Source organism: Myotis daubentonii, chromosome 3 (assembly GCF_963259705.1).
Source record: "Myotis daubentonii chromosome 3, mMyoDau2.1, whole genome shotgun sequence".
Taxonomy (NCBI): domain Eukaryota; kingdom Metazoa; phylum Chordata; class Mammalia; order Chiroptera; family Vespertilionidae; genus Myotis; species Myotis daubentonii.
This window is the reverse complement of record NC_081842.1, coordinates 54,145,318-54,165,852: the sequence shown is the minus strand read 5'-3', so window position 1 is coordinate 54,165,852 and position 20,535 is coordinate 54,145,318. Positions and strand designations below refer to the sequence as shown.

At 40.4% G+C, this 20,535-nt stretch overlaps 2 protein-coding genes across 2 annotated transcripts in view; one reads left to right on the top strand and one right to left on the bottom strand.

The window, feature by feature from the left end:
* Window positions 1-20,535, top strand: part of PAK2 (p21 (RAC1) activated kinase 2) — a 111,648-nt gene that overhangs the window by 32,199 nt on the left and 58,914 nt on the right. The window contains exon 2 of the mRNA XM_059687491.1: window positions 16,419-16,626. Coding sequence (XP_059543474.1) covers window positions 16,440-16,626 — 187 coding nt within the window. The 5' untranslated portion in view covers window positions 16,419-16,439. The remainder of the gene's footprint in view (window positions 1-16,418; window positions 16,627-20,535) is intronic.
* LOC132229601 (small integral membrane protein 10-like protein 1) lies at window positions 6,007-6,220 on the bottom strand. Its single transcript, XM_059686162.1, has one exon. It carries the CDS (start codon window positions 6,218-6,220, stop codon window positions 6,038-6,040), a length of 183 nt encoding a protein of 60 aa, XP_059542145.1. The 3' UTR covers window positions 6,007-6,037.

Here is a 20,535-nt window from a genome sequence, read left to right as displayed (position 1 = left end):
AATAAGAGGCGATGAGGCCGGCAGGCTGAGGTGTTTAGGGGTAATCAGGCAGGCAGGCAGAGGCAGTTAGGGGCGATCAGGCAGGCAGGCAGGTGAGCGGTTAGGAGCCTGCCTAAACCAGCAGTTGGACATCCCCTGAGGGGTCCTGAATTGGAGAAGGTGCAGGAGGGCTGAGGGACAGCCCCCCATCACTGCATGAATTTCATGCACCGGACCTCTAGTATTAACATAATTAAGGACGATTTGTTAGTAAACTTGAATTCCAGTCTTAGTTTTGTTAGTAATTAGATTTGTGTGACTTGAGGCAAACAATTTACTTTTTGGTTCATCACTTCCTTTATGTATAAGGAAGATGGACCAATCAATTCTAATATTTTCCAACTTTAATAGTCCCTGAATTTATTTTCCTGTACAGCTTGCATTCAGGGGATGTAAGGGGTTATTTTACAAGGTATAGATAGACAGAAATGGCCTTACATAGGAAATAATTTTTACTGAGCATTGAAAGATTTGGTTGGATAAAGAAAAGGAAGAAGAAAATTTGAGAATGGAGAAATATATTCACAAAGATGATTTAGGCCAGGTAGGTCTTTGGTATATTTGGGGAACATGAAGTATAGGATTAACATGTTACATTCAAATGAGATCAGATTGATTCAGTAGTAAATGGCCTTAACTGCAAGAGTTTAGTACTCAGTCTGTAGGTTATGGATAGCTGTGCGTTTAACCAATTCTGACTTCTTTCTGTAAACAAAAACTGAATGCATGGAAACTCTTTAGGGCCCTGGCTGGGTAGCTTAGTTGGTCAGAGCGTTGTCCTGATAATACCAAGGTTGCAGGTTTAATGCCCAGTCAGGGCTCATAGAAGAAGCAACCAATGAATGCATGCATATATAAGTGGAACAACAAATCAATGTTTCTCTCTTCCTCTCCCCCTCTCCCCCTCCCTCTCTCCCTCCTCTCCCCTTCTTTCCCTTCAATAAATAAAAATTAAACAAAAGAAAGGAAAGAATTGGAGGTATAAGGGTGACGTATAGAGCTGGGGTACACTTTAAAGCAGCCATTCTCAAAGTGTAGTCTGTGGTACCCTTGGGGTCTGTTGAGTCAAAACCCATTTTCATAGTAATACTAACACATTCTTTGCCTTTTACACTATTTTAACATTTGCATTGATGGTGCAAAAGCAGTGGTGGGTAAAACTTCCTGTATACTTAATGAGACAAGGAAAAGTATGTAGCAAATTGGGAAGTAATCAAAAGGTACCTATGAAACATGATGGGTTGCCTTGCAGAAAACCACTTATGTGATTGAATTAAACAATCCCTTCATGAAAAACTATATTTATTTGAAAGAATAACTGGCCCACAAACTCTGGTTGTTTTGACGGGTATTTGGCAGACATTGTCTTGAAAATGAATGAAGTGATTTAAGCTTTCAAGTGAAAATTAGAACTTTAGAAAACTTGTATCTACTTGGTTGAGTTGGACAGTTTCCCAATACTTAAGATTTTTCTGATTATATCAATAGTGATATTAATGTGATTTTATTTTTATTATATAATGAAATATGTACATATATAGAATGTATTCATAATTCAGTGAACCAATATTTTCCAAATAATTTCTCTTATTATAAAATTCATACAGGAGTAAAAGATTCATTTGGATTGTAAGAGAAATCAATGGGTTTAATGTAATACTACAACATTATTACTATGGTTTCAGATTCCACAATTAATGATCCAATAAATTGAATGCAGAAGCAGATTATAAGCATTCAGCTGTCTTCTACTAAGCCAAATTTGCAGAAATGTAAAATAATTCCACTCTTCTCAAGTTTATTTTGTTTTATTATTTTTCATAAAAGTGTCATTTATATTAACATGTAATAGGTTTATTTTTAATAAAATAAATATTTAACTTGTTTTAATTTCTCATGTGATAAATATAGACAGTTGTAACCCACATAAACAAAAATTATTTGAGATTCTCAAATATTTTAAAGAGTTCTAAAGGGGTCTTGAGGCCAAAATGTTTTGAGAAGTGCTACTTTGAAGAAAATAAGTGGCTTTTAATATGCATGTGTTGAGAACAGATATTGATAAAGGGCATGCATATGACCTAACTTAAAATGAGTTTGTGTTTGTCTTTCTTTTTTTTTTTTAAACATATCTTTATTGATTCTAGAGAAGAAGGTTGAGGGAAGGAGAGATAGAAACATCAATGTGAGAGAGAATCATTGATTGGCTGCCTTCTGCACGTTCCCTACTGGGGATCAAGCCCATAACCCAGGCCCTTGACTGGAATCGAACCTAGGACCCTTCAGTCCACAGGCTCATGCTCTATCCACTGAGCCAAACCAGCCAGGGCCAAATATCACCTTCTCTCTCTCTTTTTTTTTAAATTAAATCTTTATTGTTCAGATTACAGTTGTTCCTCTTTTCCCCCCCATAGCTCTCCTCCACCCAATTCCCACCCCACCCTCTGCCCTTACCCCTCCCACTGTCCTCATCCATAGGTACACGATTTTTGTCCAGTCTCTTCCTGCACCCCCACACCTCTTTCCCCCCAAGAATTGTCAGTCCACTCCCTTTCTATGCCCCTGGTTCTATTATATTCACCAGTTTACTCTGTTCATCAGATTTTTTATTCACTTGATTTTTAGATTCACTTGTTGATAGATATGTATTTGCTGTTCATAATTTTTATCTTTACCTTTTTCTTCTTCCTCTTCTTAAAGGATACCTTTCAGCATTTCATATAATACTGGTTTAGTGGTGATGAACTCCTTTAGCTTTTTCTTATCTGTGAAGTTCTGTATCTGACCTTCAATTCTAAATGATAGCTTTGCTGGGTAAAGTAATCTTGGTTGTAGGTTCTTGCAATTCATCACTTTGAATATTTCTTGCCACTCCCTTCTGGCTTGCATAGTTTCTGTTGAGAAACCAGCTGACAGTCGTATGGGTATTCCCTTGTATGTGACAGACTGTTTTTCTCTTGCTGCTTTGAAGATTCTTTGTCTTTTGCCCTTGGCATTTTAATTATGATGTGTCTTGGTGTGGTCCTATTTGGATTCCTTTTGTTTGGGGTTCTCTGTGCATCCTGGACTTGTAAATCTATTTCTTTCACCAGGTAGGGGAAGTTTTCTGTCATTATTTCTTCAAATAGGTTTCAATCTCTTGTTCTCTTTCTTCTTCTGGCACCCCCATAATTCAGATGTTGGTGCGTTTGAAGTTGTCCCAGAGTCTCCTTACACTATCTTCATATTTTTGGATTCTTTTTTCTTTTTGCTTTTCTGGTTGGGTATTTTTTGCTTCTTCGTATTTCAACTCTTTGCCTTGATTCTTGTGATCCTCTTGTCTGCTGTTGGATCTCTGTACATTATTCTTTATTTCAGTCAATGTATGCTTAATTTCTAGTTGGTCTTTTTTCACATCCTCCAGGGTCTCACTAAATTTATCGGCAGTTTCTAGAAAATTCTTGAAAAACCTTATAAACGTGGTTTTGAACTCTATATCCAGTCGTTTGCTTTCCTCCATTTCTGTCATTTGTGACCTGTTTCTTTGTCTCCGCATTTTTTATGCTTCCGTGTTGGTAGAGTGGCTTTGTGTGCTAGGTGTCCTAAAGGGCCCAGTGGCTCAGCCTCTCCAATTACCTGAGGTGGACACTCTTGGTGCACCCCTTTGTGGGCTTTGTGAACAGTCTTGTTGTAGTTAAGCCTTGATTATTGTAGGTATCACTGGGAGGAATTGACCTCCAGGCCAATTGGCTATGAGAATCAGCTGTGTCTGCAGTGGGAGAACTTCTGTGCTGAAGACACCCTTATGGGGTAAGACTTGCTTCAGTGGGGCTTTGGTGCTCACTGAGTCTGCCCCCTGAGTGTATCCCTTATGGATCTGAGGAGTTGTAATCTGGATGGGCCCACTCTGACCACTGGGTACACTGGCTCTTGGCTCTAAGGAGGTGCTAATTTAGCCTTTGCCTGAGGTTACCCAGCAGGAGCTACGAAGGGATCTGCAGATTCCCCTTCCTTGTTTGGGGTTTGGAGGTGCCCAGATGAGGCCCAGCTGTGAAGCAATGCAAGCTGCTGTGGGGCCTTGGGCCTTCTCTTGGAAGTTCTGGGTCTGTCTGGCCCAGCTGCAATTTGTTAGTTAATTTTCAGATTGCAAAGGGCCAGGGCATTCATATGCAAAAGCGTCTGCTGCAACTTGGGTGGGGCGGGGTCTCAGGGAATCAACAGGGCAGAGCAAGCAGCTATGGCTGATCCTCAGCCCTGCCCTAAGGGGCCCCGCATCTCAGTATCCCAGTAATTGCTGCAAGCACCTCTGAGGGAAAGCTGCCCTCGAGTTCCGAGTTCTGCCCACTGCCAGACAGTCCAGTTTCTCCCCGTATGAGTCTGGGTCCCCAGAGACTTCGCGGAACTGGAGTTCAGAGCAGTCAGGGGCTTGTGACTCCCTCCTGATTCAAAAAGACAGCCGCGTCCTCAGTTGCCAGCCCTTGCTGTGTGCGCCTCCATACCTCTGCACTTCCGCACCTCCTCTGGGTCTCAGTGTGCTTTTCTCTTTCCTTCTAGTTGTAGAATTTCCACTCAGCCAGCCTTCCTGTGGTTCTGGATGATGTCCGTTTTGTCTTTTAGTTGTATTTTTTTTTCAATATTGCTTTTTTATTGACTGATTCTTCCCCATTACACACACCTCTCCTCTCCACCCCTCTCATGTTACATAATCATGTTCTATCCATATTGAGTGCTAACATTATTATGACTGACTTTATGACGAGTGTTATTCACAGTTGAGGTATGCAGTGTAGTTCCTGAACAAGCTTTTATTTTTCCTGGGTTCATAATTGCCTCAGTTTTGTTTTCTTATTAAAAAAAAAATAAAAATCTGCAGACCACTAATTCATCTCCAGCATCCCTGAAACATTCAAAATCTCAACTCTATATTCCAACATACCAGGTATTCAGTTTTTCTTTTGAGACATGCCACCTGACACTCCATCTTTAAGCATTCATTGACTTACTGCTGTTCTCTTCTACTCTCCTCCCTGTTTAATAGTTCCATTGCTATTTTAGCAACCTTATGGCCACTCTCTCACAAAACGTCTTCTTTCCTCATGAGCAGGACTGTATCTTTCAACTTCCCACTTTACATAAAGACCCCACTACCACTCCATTTACCTTCCTCTCCTCCCTTCAACATCCCCCCCAGAAAACTGTACTGTTACCTGATCACGGGTGACCACACTTGTATTCTACTTTGTAACCATAGTTAAGTATCCTCTTAAAAGAAAAAGATGATAGACAGCATTTGCATAAATTATTCTGATTATTTAGATGTTATTCATTAAATAGCCATGCTTTGTGCTGAACTGGGTTTCCTTTTCTTTGGCGCCGAGGTCTGGAACCGTGCCACTCACTGGGACGCCGAAACAGAGTCCACTGTCTTACACTCCAACCCTCTGCTCAAAATCCTGCAGCATTTTACACTGTTTGACATCGGAAGGATGCTTTTCCTGTAGTTTTTTAAATCGCACTGAAAATCTGATTGTCATTTTCTCTTGGGGGAATGAAGAAATGCATGCCTTCCACATCATATCCTTAAGATCTTCAGCTTCTTTACTCATTCAATCTCTTGCTTACAAGTCAACCCAAAATTTCTGAAATTGGTGATTTTTTAAAATCTTAATTTGAGCCATGAACTTATATTTTACATTTGCTTCCTGAAAAATTCAGTCGCCTTCTGTTTTTGATATAACGCATCCTGTTCGTCCTGATTTTGTTTTCAGGACGCACAGCTTCTTAAGTCTTGTCCGGGCCGTAATCAAATTCTTCCCTGTTGCTGGAAGTCGCGTCTGACCTCTCCAGTCCCAGCAGGACTTCCGAGCCCATCCGGGAGCTCGGCGGGCGGCGGCGAGCGCAGCCGCGCGGGGAGTCCGGCCACTCTCGCGAGACCGAGGAGGCCACGTCCTTAGTTCCGCTCTGCTCCGTCGCGGGGCCTCCTGGTGCCGGTCCAGAGAACGTTAGCGTAATCGCGGCTCTAGAAGTGTACGTGCAAGCGGATGTTAGGGATGACGGAGCCCGCGACATAGAAGTACGGGAAATTCGAGCGCAGCTTCCAGGCCAGCTCTAAGAAGGCGAGCAGCGTGCGGGACAGCCCTTTGCAGAACACCCCGTAGGAGCTGGGGGCGGCAGCGGGTTCCCCGAGGGCCCAGGTGGCCATGGCCGTGGCCCCCGGTGTCGCCGCTCGCCCGGGTGCTTGGTGCCGAGGGTCACCCCAGGTCCCGCGGACCCGGACCAGTGGCCGGGAAGGGGAGGGTGGGGGCACTAGGCTGTGGCTGCGTCCCCTCTGCGGTGCAGCCCCTTTTGTATTTTTGAAGTTGTTGTGGGAGGCAGCAATTTCCGGTGTTTACCTATGCCACCATCTTGGTTCTCCTGTGTTTGTCTTTTCTATTCTTAGGTTATGAACTCCTTTATGTTCTCCAGCTTCTAGCATAGGATCTTACAAATAATAATCATGAGAGTAGAAGCAGAACTTTCAATATTTATTAACTTTTAATCTTTATGCAGTAAATATTAATTTCTTTTTAAAATTGAGATATAATTTACATAGCTGAAATTTACCATTTTAACGTGTACAATTCAGTGAGCGGTTTCAATGTATTTACCAGATTGTGCAACCATTACCAATGTCTAATTCCATAACATTTTCCTTCCCCCAAAAGAAACTTCATACTTATTAGCTGTCACTTCCCATTCCCCTCACCCCCTAGCAGCCACCAGTCTACTTTATTTCTCTATGAATTTGCCTGTTCTGGGTATCTATACTAATAAAAGCCTGGGTGGCCCTCGCCTGTGACATCATCACAAGATGGCCGCCTCAAGATGGCTGCACGCACAGTGGAGGCGGGGCCTGGTGGAGGAGGCGGATCGGCAGGGGAGGGCAGTTGGGGGCCATCAGACTGGCAGGGGAGGGCAGTTGGGGTGATCCGGCAGGCAGGGGAGAAGTTAGGTGAGATCAGGCTGGGAGGAGAGTGGTTAGGGGGCAATCCGGCTGGCAGGCAGAAGTGGTTAGGGCAGGGGTGGGCAAACTTTTTGACTCGAGGGCCACAGTGGATTCTTAAACTGGACTGGAGGCCCGGAACAAAAGCATGGATGGAGTGTTTGTGTGAACTAATATAAATTCAAAGTAAACATCATTACATAAAAGGGTATGGTCTTTTTTTTCAATAGTTTTATTCATTTCAAACGGGCCGGATCCAGCCCGTGGGTCGTAGTTTGCCCACGGCTGGTTTAGGGGCTATCAGGCAGGCAAGCAGGCTAGTGGTTAGGAGCCAGCAGTCCCAGATTTTGTGAGGGATGTGTGAGATCAGGCCTAAACCAGCAGTCTGACATCCCCCAAGGGGTCCCAGATGGCAGAGGGTGCCGGCCGGGCTGAGGGACACCCTCCCACTCCCCTGCATGAATGTCGTGCACCGGGCCACTGGTTTCATATAAATGGAATCATAATATATGGTCCTTTTTTCACTTTTGTTTACGAGATTCATCATGTTGCATGTATCAGTACTTTGTTCCTTTTTATGGCTGAACAATATTCCATTATACGAATATACCATGCTTTGTCTATCTGTTCACTTATTAATGTATATTTTGGTTGTTTTCATCTTTTGGCTATTAAGAATAATGCTATGAACATTTTGTGTGGACATATGCTTTTAGTTCTTTTAGGTATATACTGCGAGTGGAATTGCTAGGTCATATGGTAGGTAGCATATTTAACTTTTTGAGGAACTTAGTAATTCATTTTTTAATATACTTTTTATTTTGGAATAATTTTAGATGTACAAAGAAGTTGCAAAGATAGTAGATTTCCTATATAGCTATAACCCATCTTCCCCTAATGTTAACATCACATAAACCATAAAATATACGTCAAAGCAAAGAAGCCAACATTGGCCCTGGATGGTGTGCTAAGTGGTTAGAATGTCAGCCTAAGAAGAAGAAGAAGAAGCCAATATTGGTATATTACTAGACTTTATTTGAGTTTCACCAGTTTTTCCACTAATGTCTTTTTTCTGTTCCAGGATACCACCATATTGTTGTGTCTCCTTAGACTCCTGTGACAGTTTCTCAGTCTTTCTTTGTTTCTCATTTCCTTGGTAGCTTTTAGGAAACTGGTGAGGAACTTTGTAGAATGTCCCTCTCTTTTGGTTTGTCTGATATTTTCCCCATAATTAGATTGGGTTACGAATTTGGGGGAAGAATACCACAGAGGTAAATTATGCTTCTCATCACATTAGAATTTAGGGTGTTATCACCTTGATTACTTAGTTAATGCAGTTGTGATTGAAAAAAAGGGTTATTTGGAAATTAAACTCACAGGGTGATCCGTTCATAAATTCCAGGTCATGGTGGGTAGTCATGCCCCAGGCATATAACTTTTTTAGTAAAAGCTTTGTCTTTGCCTTAAGCAAGCCGTACCCCCAAGAGAGCACATAATATTAACTGTCCTGTAATCACATCCCAAAATTGCTTCTTCCCACCTTTATTTAATCTTTGTTTCCTCCTTAATCTCAAATGCATAAAAGAAATTGCAAGTTGTTGTTATCAGCAGCTTTTATCTCAGTCTGTTGAGATCCTGCTTCCAGGGGTGTTCTCCGTTTGGCTTAATTGTTATAAACATTCTCTACAGGTTTGGACGTTTCTTATGTCGACACAGTGTTTGTCAGATTTTTCCATTGTTATTTTTCCCTTTCCATATTTTTTGGAAATGAGTCACCAAGTGCAGCCTACAATCAAGTGGGGAGGAAAGTTTAACTCTTAGAGGGTGGGTATATCTACATATATCATTTGGAAATCTTTGGTAAGGAAGATTTGATCCCCCATTTTATTTATTTATTTATTTGTATCAATATAAATTTTTTTTTTTTAGTTTTATTGCTTAAAGTATTACAAAGGGTATTACATATGTTTCCTCCCCCCCCACCCCCCGCCCTTGACAATCCCCTGGCCTTCCCTACCCCCCAGTGTCTTATGTCCATTGGTTATGCTTATATGCATGCATTATAAGTCCTTCGGTTGATCTCTTACCCCCCCCCCCGCTTCTGCCCCCCTCCCCTCCCCAGCCTTCCCACTGCAGTTTGACAGTCTGTTTGAGGCAGCTCTGCCTCTGTATCTATTTTTGTTCATAAGTTTATAATGGTCTTTATTATCCATGAATGAGTGAGATCATGTAGTATTTTTCTTTCATTGACTGGCTTATTTCACTTAGCATAATGCTCTCCAGTTCCATCAATATAAATTTCATATATTTATTTTCTACTTTGAGTTATATTCTAATACTGCTTCATTAATTTTGTTGCTCATATCATTCCAGCATTCACTTTTTGGGACTCTTTCCTGTGTTCCTTGACACTCCCTTAACCTTTTTAAATATTTCCTTACCTTCTGACACTGTAATATGCTCTAGGCCAGTGATTTGCAACTGGTGTGTCTCAAGAATTTTTAAAACATGCAATACCTATTTAGTCAGGGACACTGACCTCTTTTCCCTAAAATTGTCAAATAAAAAAAAAAATGACAACAGTCTTCACCTTTGTGGTATTCTTCCCCCAAACTTGTAACCCAAGTTTCTCATAATCTAATTATGAGAAAAACATCAGACAAACCCAAATAGAGGGGCATCCTATACCCCGTAAACTGTCAGTGACATGAGAAACTTGTCCGGTGTGAATGAATCAATTATGCCGTTTTTGTTGTTGTTTGTCATTTAGGCCAAAAAATACATTTTTTTTTGGTGTGCCACAGAATTTTAGTAATTAGTTTATGTATACCATGAGATGAAAAAGGTTGAAAATCGTAGCTCTAGGTTCTTCTTCTATTTTTCCTGTCCTAGGCCAAAACCATCTATTTCTCCAAGGAGCCCTGAGGCACTGTTAAGTAAATTGCCCACTTAAGTAAATGGTAGAACCTGGATTCCAAACAAAATCTGAATTCACAACTCATGGTCTTAACCACAATACTGGACAGCATGCAACTGAAGACGCTTTGGCAGTTTTTAATCATATTCCATCTATGAGCCAGCCTTAAGGATGGAATTTATAGTCAGTTTACACCAAATAACTACTGTACCCTGGCAATTTTATACTGATTTTTTAAACTAATTACTAGCCACTAATAATGACTGTCAATATTTTGGTGCATTTACTTCTATATATGCATACAAATGTATCTTTAAATTTTGTTATATTATTCTTGTGGCAGGACAGTAGGAAGTTAGGAAGATTCCTGGGCAAGTGAAATGGGAAAACTGAGACAATAAATTGGGGTTTTTTTGTTTGTTAATACTCACCCCAGGATATTTTTTCCATTGATTTTTTTTTCTTTTTAAAGGGAGTGGATTGGGAGGAGGAGAGAGATGGCAAGGGAGGGAGGGGAACATCTATGTGAGAGAGACACATTGACTGACTGCCTCCTGCACGTACCCTGCAACCCAGGTACATACCCTTGACTGGGAATCAAACCCACTACCCTTTGGTGCCTGGGCCGACTCTCTAACCACTGAACCACATCAGCCAGGCAATACAGGAAAATTAAACCAGGCCCAATAGTTTGGGCAGTGGCAGCCACATTGTGAATTGCAAGCCCTTATCTTTCCCAACCAAGGACACTTGAGAGTAAATGGTTTATAGCTCTCTTACCTAACCAGAGAATACATAGCTTAAATCACCTGGCCTGGGAAAATAGAGAACAAAAACCCAATTAATACCACTTATGCCAGCTAAATTCAAGGGCAAATGAAGTTTGGGGGACAAATAACAAAAACCTCAAAAACATTGAATGATATCACCTGAGGGATTAATCTAGTAGGAAAGATAGCTGCTAGGGCAGGAGGAGGGAAAGGAAAAAAGGGGCAGGGATCATCTCACCCACTGAACAAAAAAGTCAGCAGTCTTGGAAGAAAGGAAGATGGCGGCTTAGGTAAATGCCTGTACTCACTGCCTCCTACAACCACATCAAAATTACAGCTAAAATACAGAACAGTCATCATCCAGAACCACTAGAAAGCTGGCTGAATGGAAATCCTACAACTAGAAAAGTAAAGAATAGCAAGGACCTACAACCAAGATTATTCTACCCAGCAAAGCTATCGTTTAGAGTTGAAGGTCAGATAAAGAGCTTCACAGACAAGAAAAAGCTAAAGGAGTTCACCACCACCAAACCAGTATTATATGAAAATTTGTAAGGTATTCTTTAAGAAGAGGGAGGAGAAAAAGAAAAAGATAAAAAATACGAACAAAATGGCAACAAGTACATACCTATCAACAACTGAACCTAAAAATCAAAATAAACGAACAAGAAATCTAATGAACAAAATAAACTGATGAATAAAATAGAATCAGAGGCATGGAAATGGAACAGATTGACAATTCTCAGAGGAAGTGGGGTGGAGGGCGGGAAGAGATTAAAATAAAGATCTTATATGCATATATGCATTACCTATTGGCACAGACAATAGGGTGGTGAAGGCCTGGGGTGGGGTGGGAACTGGGTGGAAGGGTACACTGTGGGGGAAAGTGGAACATCTATAATAATCTCAACAATAAAGATTAAAAACAAAAAGAAGTCATCAGCTGTCTTGGGACTTGCCAAGATAAAATTGGCAGATGTTCTCATAAATTCCTGAAAAAGCCCCAACATTGTAAAAGGGGGACCTTGAAATCTAGTCTATCTGCAGGGAAACCTTTGAACCTATAGTGGGAAAAGTATAAAACCCTTGAACCCCCACCAGGTGAGGCACTCAGACTGCCGAGTTGCCTATTTGTGCTTTATGCCAAGTGTATTCTTAATAAATTTGCTTGCTTTGCTTCAACACTGCTTTCTGTCATTCATCTGAATTCTTTCTGGAAAGTGTGACAAGAACCTAGGACAGTGATGGCGAACCTATGACACGCGTGTCAGAGGTGACACGCGAACTCATTTTGTTGGTTGATTTTTCTTTGTTAAATGGCATTTAAATATATAAAATAAATATCAAAAATATAAGTCTTTGTTTTACTCTGGTTGCAAATATCAAAAAATTTCTATATGTGACACAGCACCAAAATTAGGGTTTTTCAAAATGCTGACACGCCAAGCTCAAAAGGTTCGCCATAACTGACCTAGGAGGAGAGAGCCCACTCACACTCAGACAGTTCTCCACTCTGATTTTTAAATTCAATATGCATTAATATAGATGATTTTGGTCACAGCTTAACCAAAATGAATTTGGTCAAAGTGTAACCAAAATTTGATCCTGCTGTTTCTGTTGTCACTGGTGATTAAGATGAAAATGAGTTGCTCTAGGGCAGTGGTCGGCAAACTCATTAGTCAACAGAGCCAAATATCAACAGTACTTCTTCAAAATAGACTCACCCAGGCCGAAAACCGACTTATGCGCATGGGCCACGAAGTTTCAATCGCACTGTACATGCGCCCTCTTGTGGTATTTTGTGGAAGAGCCACACTCAAAGGGCCAAAGAGCCGCAAGTTTGCCAATCATGGCTCTAGAGATTACCTTAATCTCTTGTCCCATAAGTGATAAACATCTGTCTTGGTTTATCAAATAATCCTCAAACTGTTATTACTAAGACTTATCTTTCTTCCCTTTGTAGCAATAGTTAAGTGCTTCTGGCAGGGCACACCTGACAGCCCACACTTCAAAACAGCCAATCACATCCTGCTCATATCCCATCCCAAACAAACCCCACATGGTGTGACCAGCTGGTTTGGAAGGATCATCTAACTATATGTCCCCTGTACTACCTTCTTTGATCTCATCCCCATTTCTGCCTTTGTTCACCAGTAGTTTAATTTCACTTCAGGCAGTTTTTCTCACATAAATATAAATCATTTTTTATTCCCTTCTCCCAGCCCTTCTCTCAGTTATTCCCAGAAATGTTTCTTTTTCCCTCCTTTACCTTCTCTCATTCTCCTTCTTTTATAGGCTGAAAAATAACTGTCATTATGAAAGATAAAATACAGGTAGTGCTAGTCACATACTCCTATCAAGGAAAACAAAGAGTGTACAGTTTGGAGTAGAATTAGGTATAATAATCTCTTCATCCCTCCATTCTGCCCAAATTATACCTATTTTTCTTCAGGTACTAGCATTCAAGCTAAATAATTTTATTTTTAATTTTATGTAAATACAGTTGGCATTCTTTTCATTGTACATATACAAAGTTTTGTTCACTTACATGCGTTAAATAACTTTATAATAAATCAGGATCTAATTACCAATCAAAACCTTTAGTGGAGAAATGGGTTGTTTCCTAGAATGTGTAGTTTTGTATCAGAATTCATTTGTAAATTAGGCATCCCCTCCCCTTAACTGCTGATTTTAAATGTGTGCAATCCACTTTTTGAAAGACAAAATATATATGTATATGTAACAAGCTTAAAGTTTCCACTGAATTAGCCACATGGATAAGAGGGGTTACTTGACTGCCTGGAAAGGGAATCACAGGCTGGTAGAACCTTGGAATGTGGCCGTATCCTGGTTTTTAGCCAAGCTATGGATTTACTTGTTTTGTGTTTTTAGCCAAGCTATGTATTTATTTTTGTCAGTGTTCCCAAATGTGAGTTCCCTATGGCCTGCCTGCAAACTCACAAGGGACTACGTGTGTAATTAGAAAGTCACGTTTTCAGAGAGACCAAATACTGCATCAGTGGTACATTTTCATCCTTTAGGAGAGTTTATACGAAGGATAAGTTGTAGTCACAAGGCTGGTGAGCATGGAACCAGATCCCAGGGTAGGGGGTTTGTTGCTGTATTTAATAGCAAGTGTCATATCTCTGCTGTAGAAATGGAGATACATATCAAAGACATTTCCTTTGATTGACTGGTTAGGACATAAGTCTTTCTCTTTGGAATTCTCTTTTTTTAAGGGTCCATGTTCTCTGACTTTTTATTGGAACATTTACTCTTAGAATCAATTGATTAGGTGAATCTTTTATTTTTATTTTTAAATTAAATTAAATCTTTATTGTTCAGATTATTACAGTTCCTCTTTTTTCTTTCCCCCCAAAGATCCCTCCACCTGGTTCCCCTCCCACCCTCCGCCTCACCCCCCCACCCCCACTGTCCTCCTTCATAGGTACATGATTTTTGTCCAGTCTCTTCCCGCATCCCCCACACCCCTCCCCCCCGCCAAGAATAGTCAGTCCACTCCCTTTCAGTGCCCCTGATTCTATTATAATCACCAGTTCATTCTGTTCTTCAGATTATTTATTCACTTGATTTTTAGATTCACTTGTTGATAGATGTGTATTTGTTGTTCATAATTTGTATTTTTACCTTCTTCTTCCTCTTCTTAAAGGATACCTTTCAGCATTTCATATAATACTGGTTTAGTGGTGATGAAAAGCTTTTCCTTATCTGAAGCTCTTCATCTGACCTTCAATTCTGAATGATAGCTTTGCTGGATAAAGTAATCTTGGTTGTAGATTCTTGGTATTCATCACTTTGAATATTTCTTGCCACTCCCTTCTGGCCTGCAAAGTTTCTGTTGAGAAATCCGCTGACATTCATATGGGTATTCCCTTGTAGGTAACTGAGTTTCTTTCTCTTGCTGCTTTTAAGATTCTCTCTTTGTTTTTTGCTCTTGGCATTTTAATTATGATGTGTCTTGGTGTGGTCCTCTTTGGATTCCTTTTGTTTGGGGTTCTCTGCACTTCCTGGACTTGGAAGTCTATTTCTTTCACCAGGTAGGGGAAGTTTTCTGTCATTATTTCTTCAAATAGGTTTTCAATATCTTGCTCTCTCTCATTTTCTGGCACCCCTATAATTCGGATGTTGGTACACTTGAAGTTGTCCCAGAGTCTCCTTACACTATCTTCGTATTTTTGGATTCTTTTTTCATTTTTCTTTTCCTGTTGGGTGTTTTTTGTTTCTTCGTATTTCAAATCTTTGGCTTGATTCTTGTGATCCTCTGATCTGCTGTTGGGAGTCTGTATAATATTCTTTATTTCAGTAAGCGTATGCTTAATTTCTAGTTGGTCCTTTATCACAACGTCGAGGGTCTCACTAGATTTCTTGAGGGTCTCATTAAGTTTATCAGTGGTTTCTAGAAAATTCTTGAAAAACCTTAAAAGTGTGGTTTTGAACTCTATATCCAGTAGTTTGCTTTCCTCCATTTCTGTCATTTGTGTCCTGTTTCTTTGTCTCGGCATTTTTTATGCTTCGCTGTGTCGATAGAGTGGCTTTCTGTGCTAAGTATCCTATTGGGCCCAATGGCTCAGCCTCCCCAATTACCTGAGGAGGACACTCTTGGTGCATCCCCTTGTAGGCTTTGTGCACAGTCTTGTTGTAGTTAAGCCTTGATTGTTGTAGGTAACACTGGGAGGGATTGACCTCCAGGCCAATTGCCTGTGAGAATCAGCTGTTTCTGCAGTGGGAGAACTGGCTCCTGGATCTCTAAGGAGGTGCTAATCTAGCCTCTGCTTGAGGCTACTCAGCAGAAGCCAGCTGTAAAGCAATGCAAGATGCCCGGGGGCCTTGGGCCAGCTGCAGTTTGTTAAGTAATTTTCAGATTACAAAGGGCCAGGCCTTTCATATGCAAAAGCCTCAGTGGGCAGCTTGGATGGGGCGGGGTCCCAGGGGATCAACAAGGCGGAGCGAGCAGTTATGGCTGCTCTCAGTCCTGCCCTCAGAAGCCCTGGCAATCAATCGCTGCGAGCACCTCCGAGAGAAAGCTGCCCTTGAGTTCCAACCGATGCCAGACAGTCCCGTTTCTCCCGTATGAGTCTGGGTCCCCAGAGACTCGCCTGGAACTGGAGCTCAGAGCTTGAGACTCTCTCCCGATTGAAAAAGACAATCGTGTCCTCAGCCACCAGCCCTCTCCGCATGCACCTCCGCACCTTTGTATTTTATTTCCACACCGCACCTCCTCTGAGTCTCAGTATGCTTTTCTCTTTCCTTCTAGTTTTAGAATTTCCACTCAGCCAGCCTTCCTGTGGTTCTGGATGATGTCTGTTCCATCTTTTAGTTGTATTTTTGAAGTGGTTGTTCAAGGCAGCAATCTCCAGTGTTTACCTATGCCACCATCTTGTTTTTTTCTCTTCTATTCTAGGTGAATCTTTTGATATGTTAGTAACATTATACTTTCCCCAAACTACCATAATCCTTTAAACTTGACATACTAGTAGCTTTTCAGACGTTCTGTCTCAGCTAACCATTTACTAACTTTGTTAGGGGAGATTACCATATTTATAGGTGACCAATTTAATCTCTTATTGAGTTTTGTAGCTCTCACATATTTCACTCTAGATGAGTAACATTTTCTAATTTGAAATTGAGGAGGGGTTAGTTACTGTATTGTGCTTATCCTTACTATTTTTCACCTTGTTATTAACTATAAGTTTTTTCCAATCTGTTTCAGGACATACCGTAATTCTGAATCATGTCTGATAACGGAGAACTGGAAGACAAGCCTCCGGCGCCTCCTGTGAGAATGAGCAGTACCATTTTTAGCACTGGAGGCAAAGACCCTTTGTCAGCTAATCACAGTTTGAAACCTTTGCCCTCTGTTCCAGAGGAAAAAAAGCCCAGAAATAAAATCATCTCTATATTCTCAAGCACAGAGAAAGGTAAATAGTACTGTGACTTCAAGAGTCTGTTATTATTTTGTTACCCATTTGATATCTCTTTAATTAAAGTATAATGTTGATTTTTCTTTTTTATGGTGAGAACAATAAACATCGAAGAAAACAATTGGTGGTGGTATATAGGCACTATTAGAAAGACTAGTTTATTTTAAACTATGATAGAAAAGAATAAAACTAAAGTTGTTGCTCAACAAGCTTGTATGTCCAGTGATTTTTTGTACTCATCTCTTCATTTTCATTTGGGCTATAGTCATGGCTCCCCAACATAAATAAAATCTATGATATTTGAGAAAGATCTGCTATTATAAGAATTGTGATATAGTCTACAGTACCATGTTTAAAATCCCTGGAGCCAACTTTGTTTTGGAATTGAGAGGTTTTCTGATTTTGAGAGCAGTAGTAATGCTGTTTTGTTTTGTTTTTTACCATGTGTGCTATAATGCCCTCAGAAGCATCTGAGGCAGCACTCAGCAATCAATGTGTGAACGTATCTTTGGCAAACATGAATCTAGCCCACAGTTTCTCAACCTCATTATGATTGCACAGTGAAAGAGTTGTTTCATGAAACTTTTGTTTCAGTGATGTGTGTACAGACATACTTTTTATTGTGTTTCCCAGATAACCGTGTTTTTGGTTTTTTTTATTTAGAAATTGAAGGTTTGCTCTCTCTCCCTCTCTCCCTCTCTCCCTCCTTCTCTCCCCCTCTCTCTCCTTCTGCCCTCTCTCTCTCTCCCTTTTCCTCTCTCCCTCCGTCTTTCTCTCTCCCTGTCCCTCTCTTCCTCTCTCCCATTCCCTCTTTCTCTCTTTCTCTAAAATAAAATAAAAAATAAATAAATTGAAGGTTTGTGGTAACCTTGCATTGAGCCACTCTATCAGCACCATTTTTCCAACATTTGCTCATTTCATGTCTGTGTGTCACATTTTGGTAATTCTCACAATATTTCAAACGTCTTTATTATTTTATTTGTTATAGTAAGTTGTGATTGGTGATCTTTGATGTTACTAACATAATTGTTTCGGGGCACTACAAAACACACTTACAAACCACACCTATGTAAGATATCAAACTTAATAGATAAATGTTGTGTGTGTTTTAACTGATCCAATGACTGGTCATTTCCTCATTTCTCTCCCTCTCCTTGGGCCTGCCTATTTCCTGAGACAACAATATTGACATCAGGCCAATTAATAACTTTACAATGGCCTCTAAGTGTTCAAATGAAAGGAAGAGTTGCATATTTGTTACTTGAAATCAAAAGCTAGAAATGACTACGTTTAGTGGGGAAAGCTGAGATAGGAATAAAGCTAGGCCTCTTGCACCAAACAGCCAAGTTCTTGAAGGAAATTAAAAGTGCAATTCCAGTGAACGTACGAATGATAAGAAAGCAGGACAGTCTTATTGCTGATATGGAGAGTTTTAGTGGTCTGGATAGAAGATCAAACTCGGCACAGCATTTCCTTAAGCCAAAGCCTAATCCAGAGCAAGGCTCTAACTTTCTTCACTTCTATGAGAGCTGAGAGAGGTGAGGAAGCTGCAGAAGAAAAGTTGGAATCTAGCAGCAATTGGTACATGAGAAAGAGGTGTCTCCATAACAAACTGCAAGGTGAAGCAGGAAGTACTGATGTGGAAGCTCCTGAAAATTTATAAAGGTGGCTATGCTAAACAACAGATCTTCAATGTAAATGAAACAGCCTTTATATTGGAAGAAGATGCCATCTTAGGACTTTCATAGTAGTGAGAAGTCATTGCCTGGCTTCAAAGCTTCAAAGGACAGGCTGACTCTCTTGTTAGGGACTAATGCAGCTAGTGACTTTAAGTTGAAGCCAGTGCTCCCTTACCATTTCACTTCCTAGGGTCCTTAAGAATTGTGTGCTCTATAAATGGAACAACAAAGTCTGGATGACAGCACAGCTGTTGACAACATGGTTTACTGAATATTTTAAGCCCACTATTGATATCTACTGCTAAGGAAAAAAGATTCCTTTCAAAATACCACTGCTCATTGATAGTACACCTGGTCACCCCAGAGCTCTGATGGAGATGTACAGCAGGATTAATGTTTTCATGTTTGCTAACACAGCATCCATTCTGCAGCCCATAGATCTAAGAGTAGTTTTGACTTTGAAGTCTTATGCTTTAAGAAATAAAAATTTTTACAAATATATTTTTATTGATTTCAGAGAGGAAGGGAGAGGGAGAAAGAGATAGAAACATCAATGATGAGAGAAAATCATCAATTAGCTGCCTCATGCCCCACACTAGGGATCGATCTTGCAACCCAGGCATGTGCCCTGACCGGGAATCAAACCAAGTCCTCCTGGTTCACAGATCGATGCTCAACCACTGAGCCACGCCAGATGGGCAACAGATAAATTTTGGAAGACTGTATCTGCCATCGATAGTAAGTCCTCTGATGGATCTGGGCAAATAAATTGAAAACCTTCTGGAAAGGACTCACCATTCTAGATGCCATTAAGAAAATATGTGATTCATGGGAAGAGGTCAGAATATCAACATTAACAGGAGTTTGAAACAAGTTGATTCCAAACCTCATGGATGATTTCACTGGAAGAAGTAACTGCATGTGTGGTAGAAATAGCAGGAGAACTAGAATTAGAAGTGGAGCCTGAGGATGTGACTGAATTGCTGCAATCTCATGACAAAAATTGAACAGGTAAGGAGTTGCTTATTGATGAACAAAGAAAGTGGTTTCTTAAGATGAAATCTACCCCTGGTGAAGATGCTATGAAAATTGTTGAAATGGCAACAAATAATTTGAAATATACATAAACTTAATTGATAAAGCAGCAGCAGGGTTTGAGAGAATTGGCTCCAATTTTGAAAGAAGGCCTGTGAGTAAAGTGCTATCAGACAGCATTGTTTGCCAAAGAGAAATCTTTGGTGAAAGGAAGAGTCAATCCATACAGCAGGCACCATTGTCTTCTAATAAACTGCCACAGCCACCCCAACCTGCAGGCACTACCACCCTGATCAGCCATCAACATCAAGGCAAGGTCCTCTGCGAGCAAAAAGATTATGACTCCATGAAGACTCAGATGATAGCATTTTTTAGCAATAAAATATTTTTAAATTTAATATGTACATTATACTTTTTAGACATAATGCTACTGGACACTTAATAGACTATAATATAGTGTAAACATAACCTTTCTATGCACTGGAAAGCCAAAATATCCGTGTAACTCTCTTCATTGTGATACTTATTATTGTGGTCTGGAATGAAACCTGCAGTATATCTGAGGTATCCGTGTATTGGGTCAGGATGTAAATCCGGTGGTGTGGGTTCTGGACAAAGATTTAAAGTTTAGAGTGAGATATATACTTAGGGGTAAAATTGCTGGACTGCAGGGCATTCCCATGTTTGACTTAACTAGATTTGACAGATTACTTTCCAAAGTGTTTTTTATGTTCATTCTCACCCACAGAACATAAATGTTCCCATTGTTGAACATCTAGCAAATCCCTGTTATTACAAGACTTTAATTTTTGCTAAATTGGGAGATGCAAAATGGTATCATCTCATTGTGGTTTTAATTTGCTTTTCCCTGATCACTCAGGAAATTGTCTTTCTATATGTTAATTTAGCATCATTTGTGTTTTCTGTGACATTCTTGAATCCTTTCTTCTATTAAGTTGTTTTTATTTATTGATAAACATTTCTAGTAGCCTACAAACTGATCCTTTGTAAGTTATATGTTATCCATATACATAAAGGCTAAGCAACTGTATGACCGTCCAACCAATAGCTATGATGTGCAATGACCACCAGGGGGCAGACACTCAGCGCAGGAGCTGCCGAGTGTTGATGACTTGGTAGCGACAGTTCTCAGGTGACGCATCCCGGAACCAGAGAGGAGGGACCCCAATTC

What these genes read in the sequence shown, in the direction of transcription:
- LOC132229601 (XM_059686162.1), bottom strand. Translation starts at nt 6,220, where the DNA reads ATGGCCACCTGGGCCCTCGGGGAACCCGCTGCCGCCCCCAGCTCCTAC.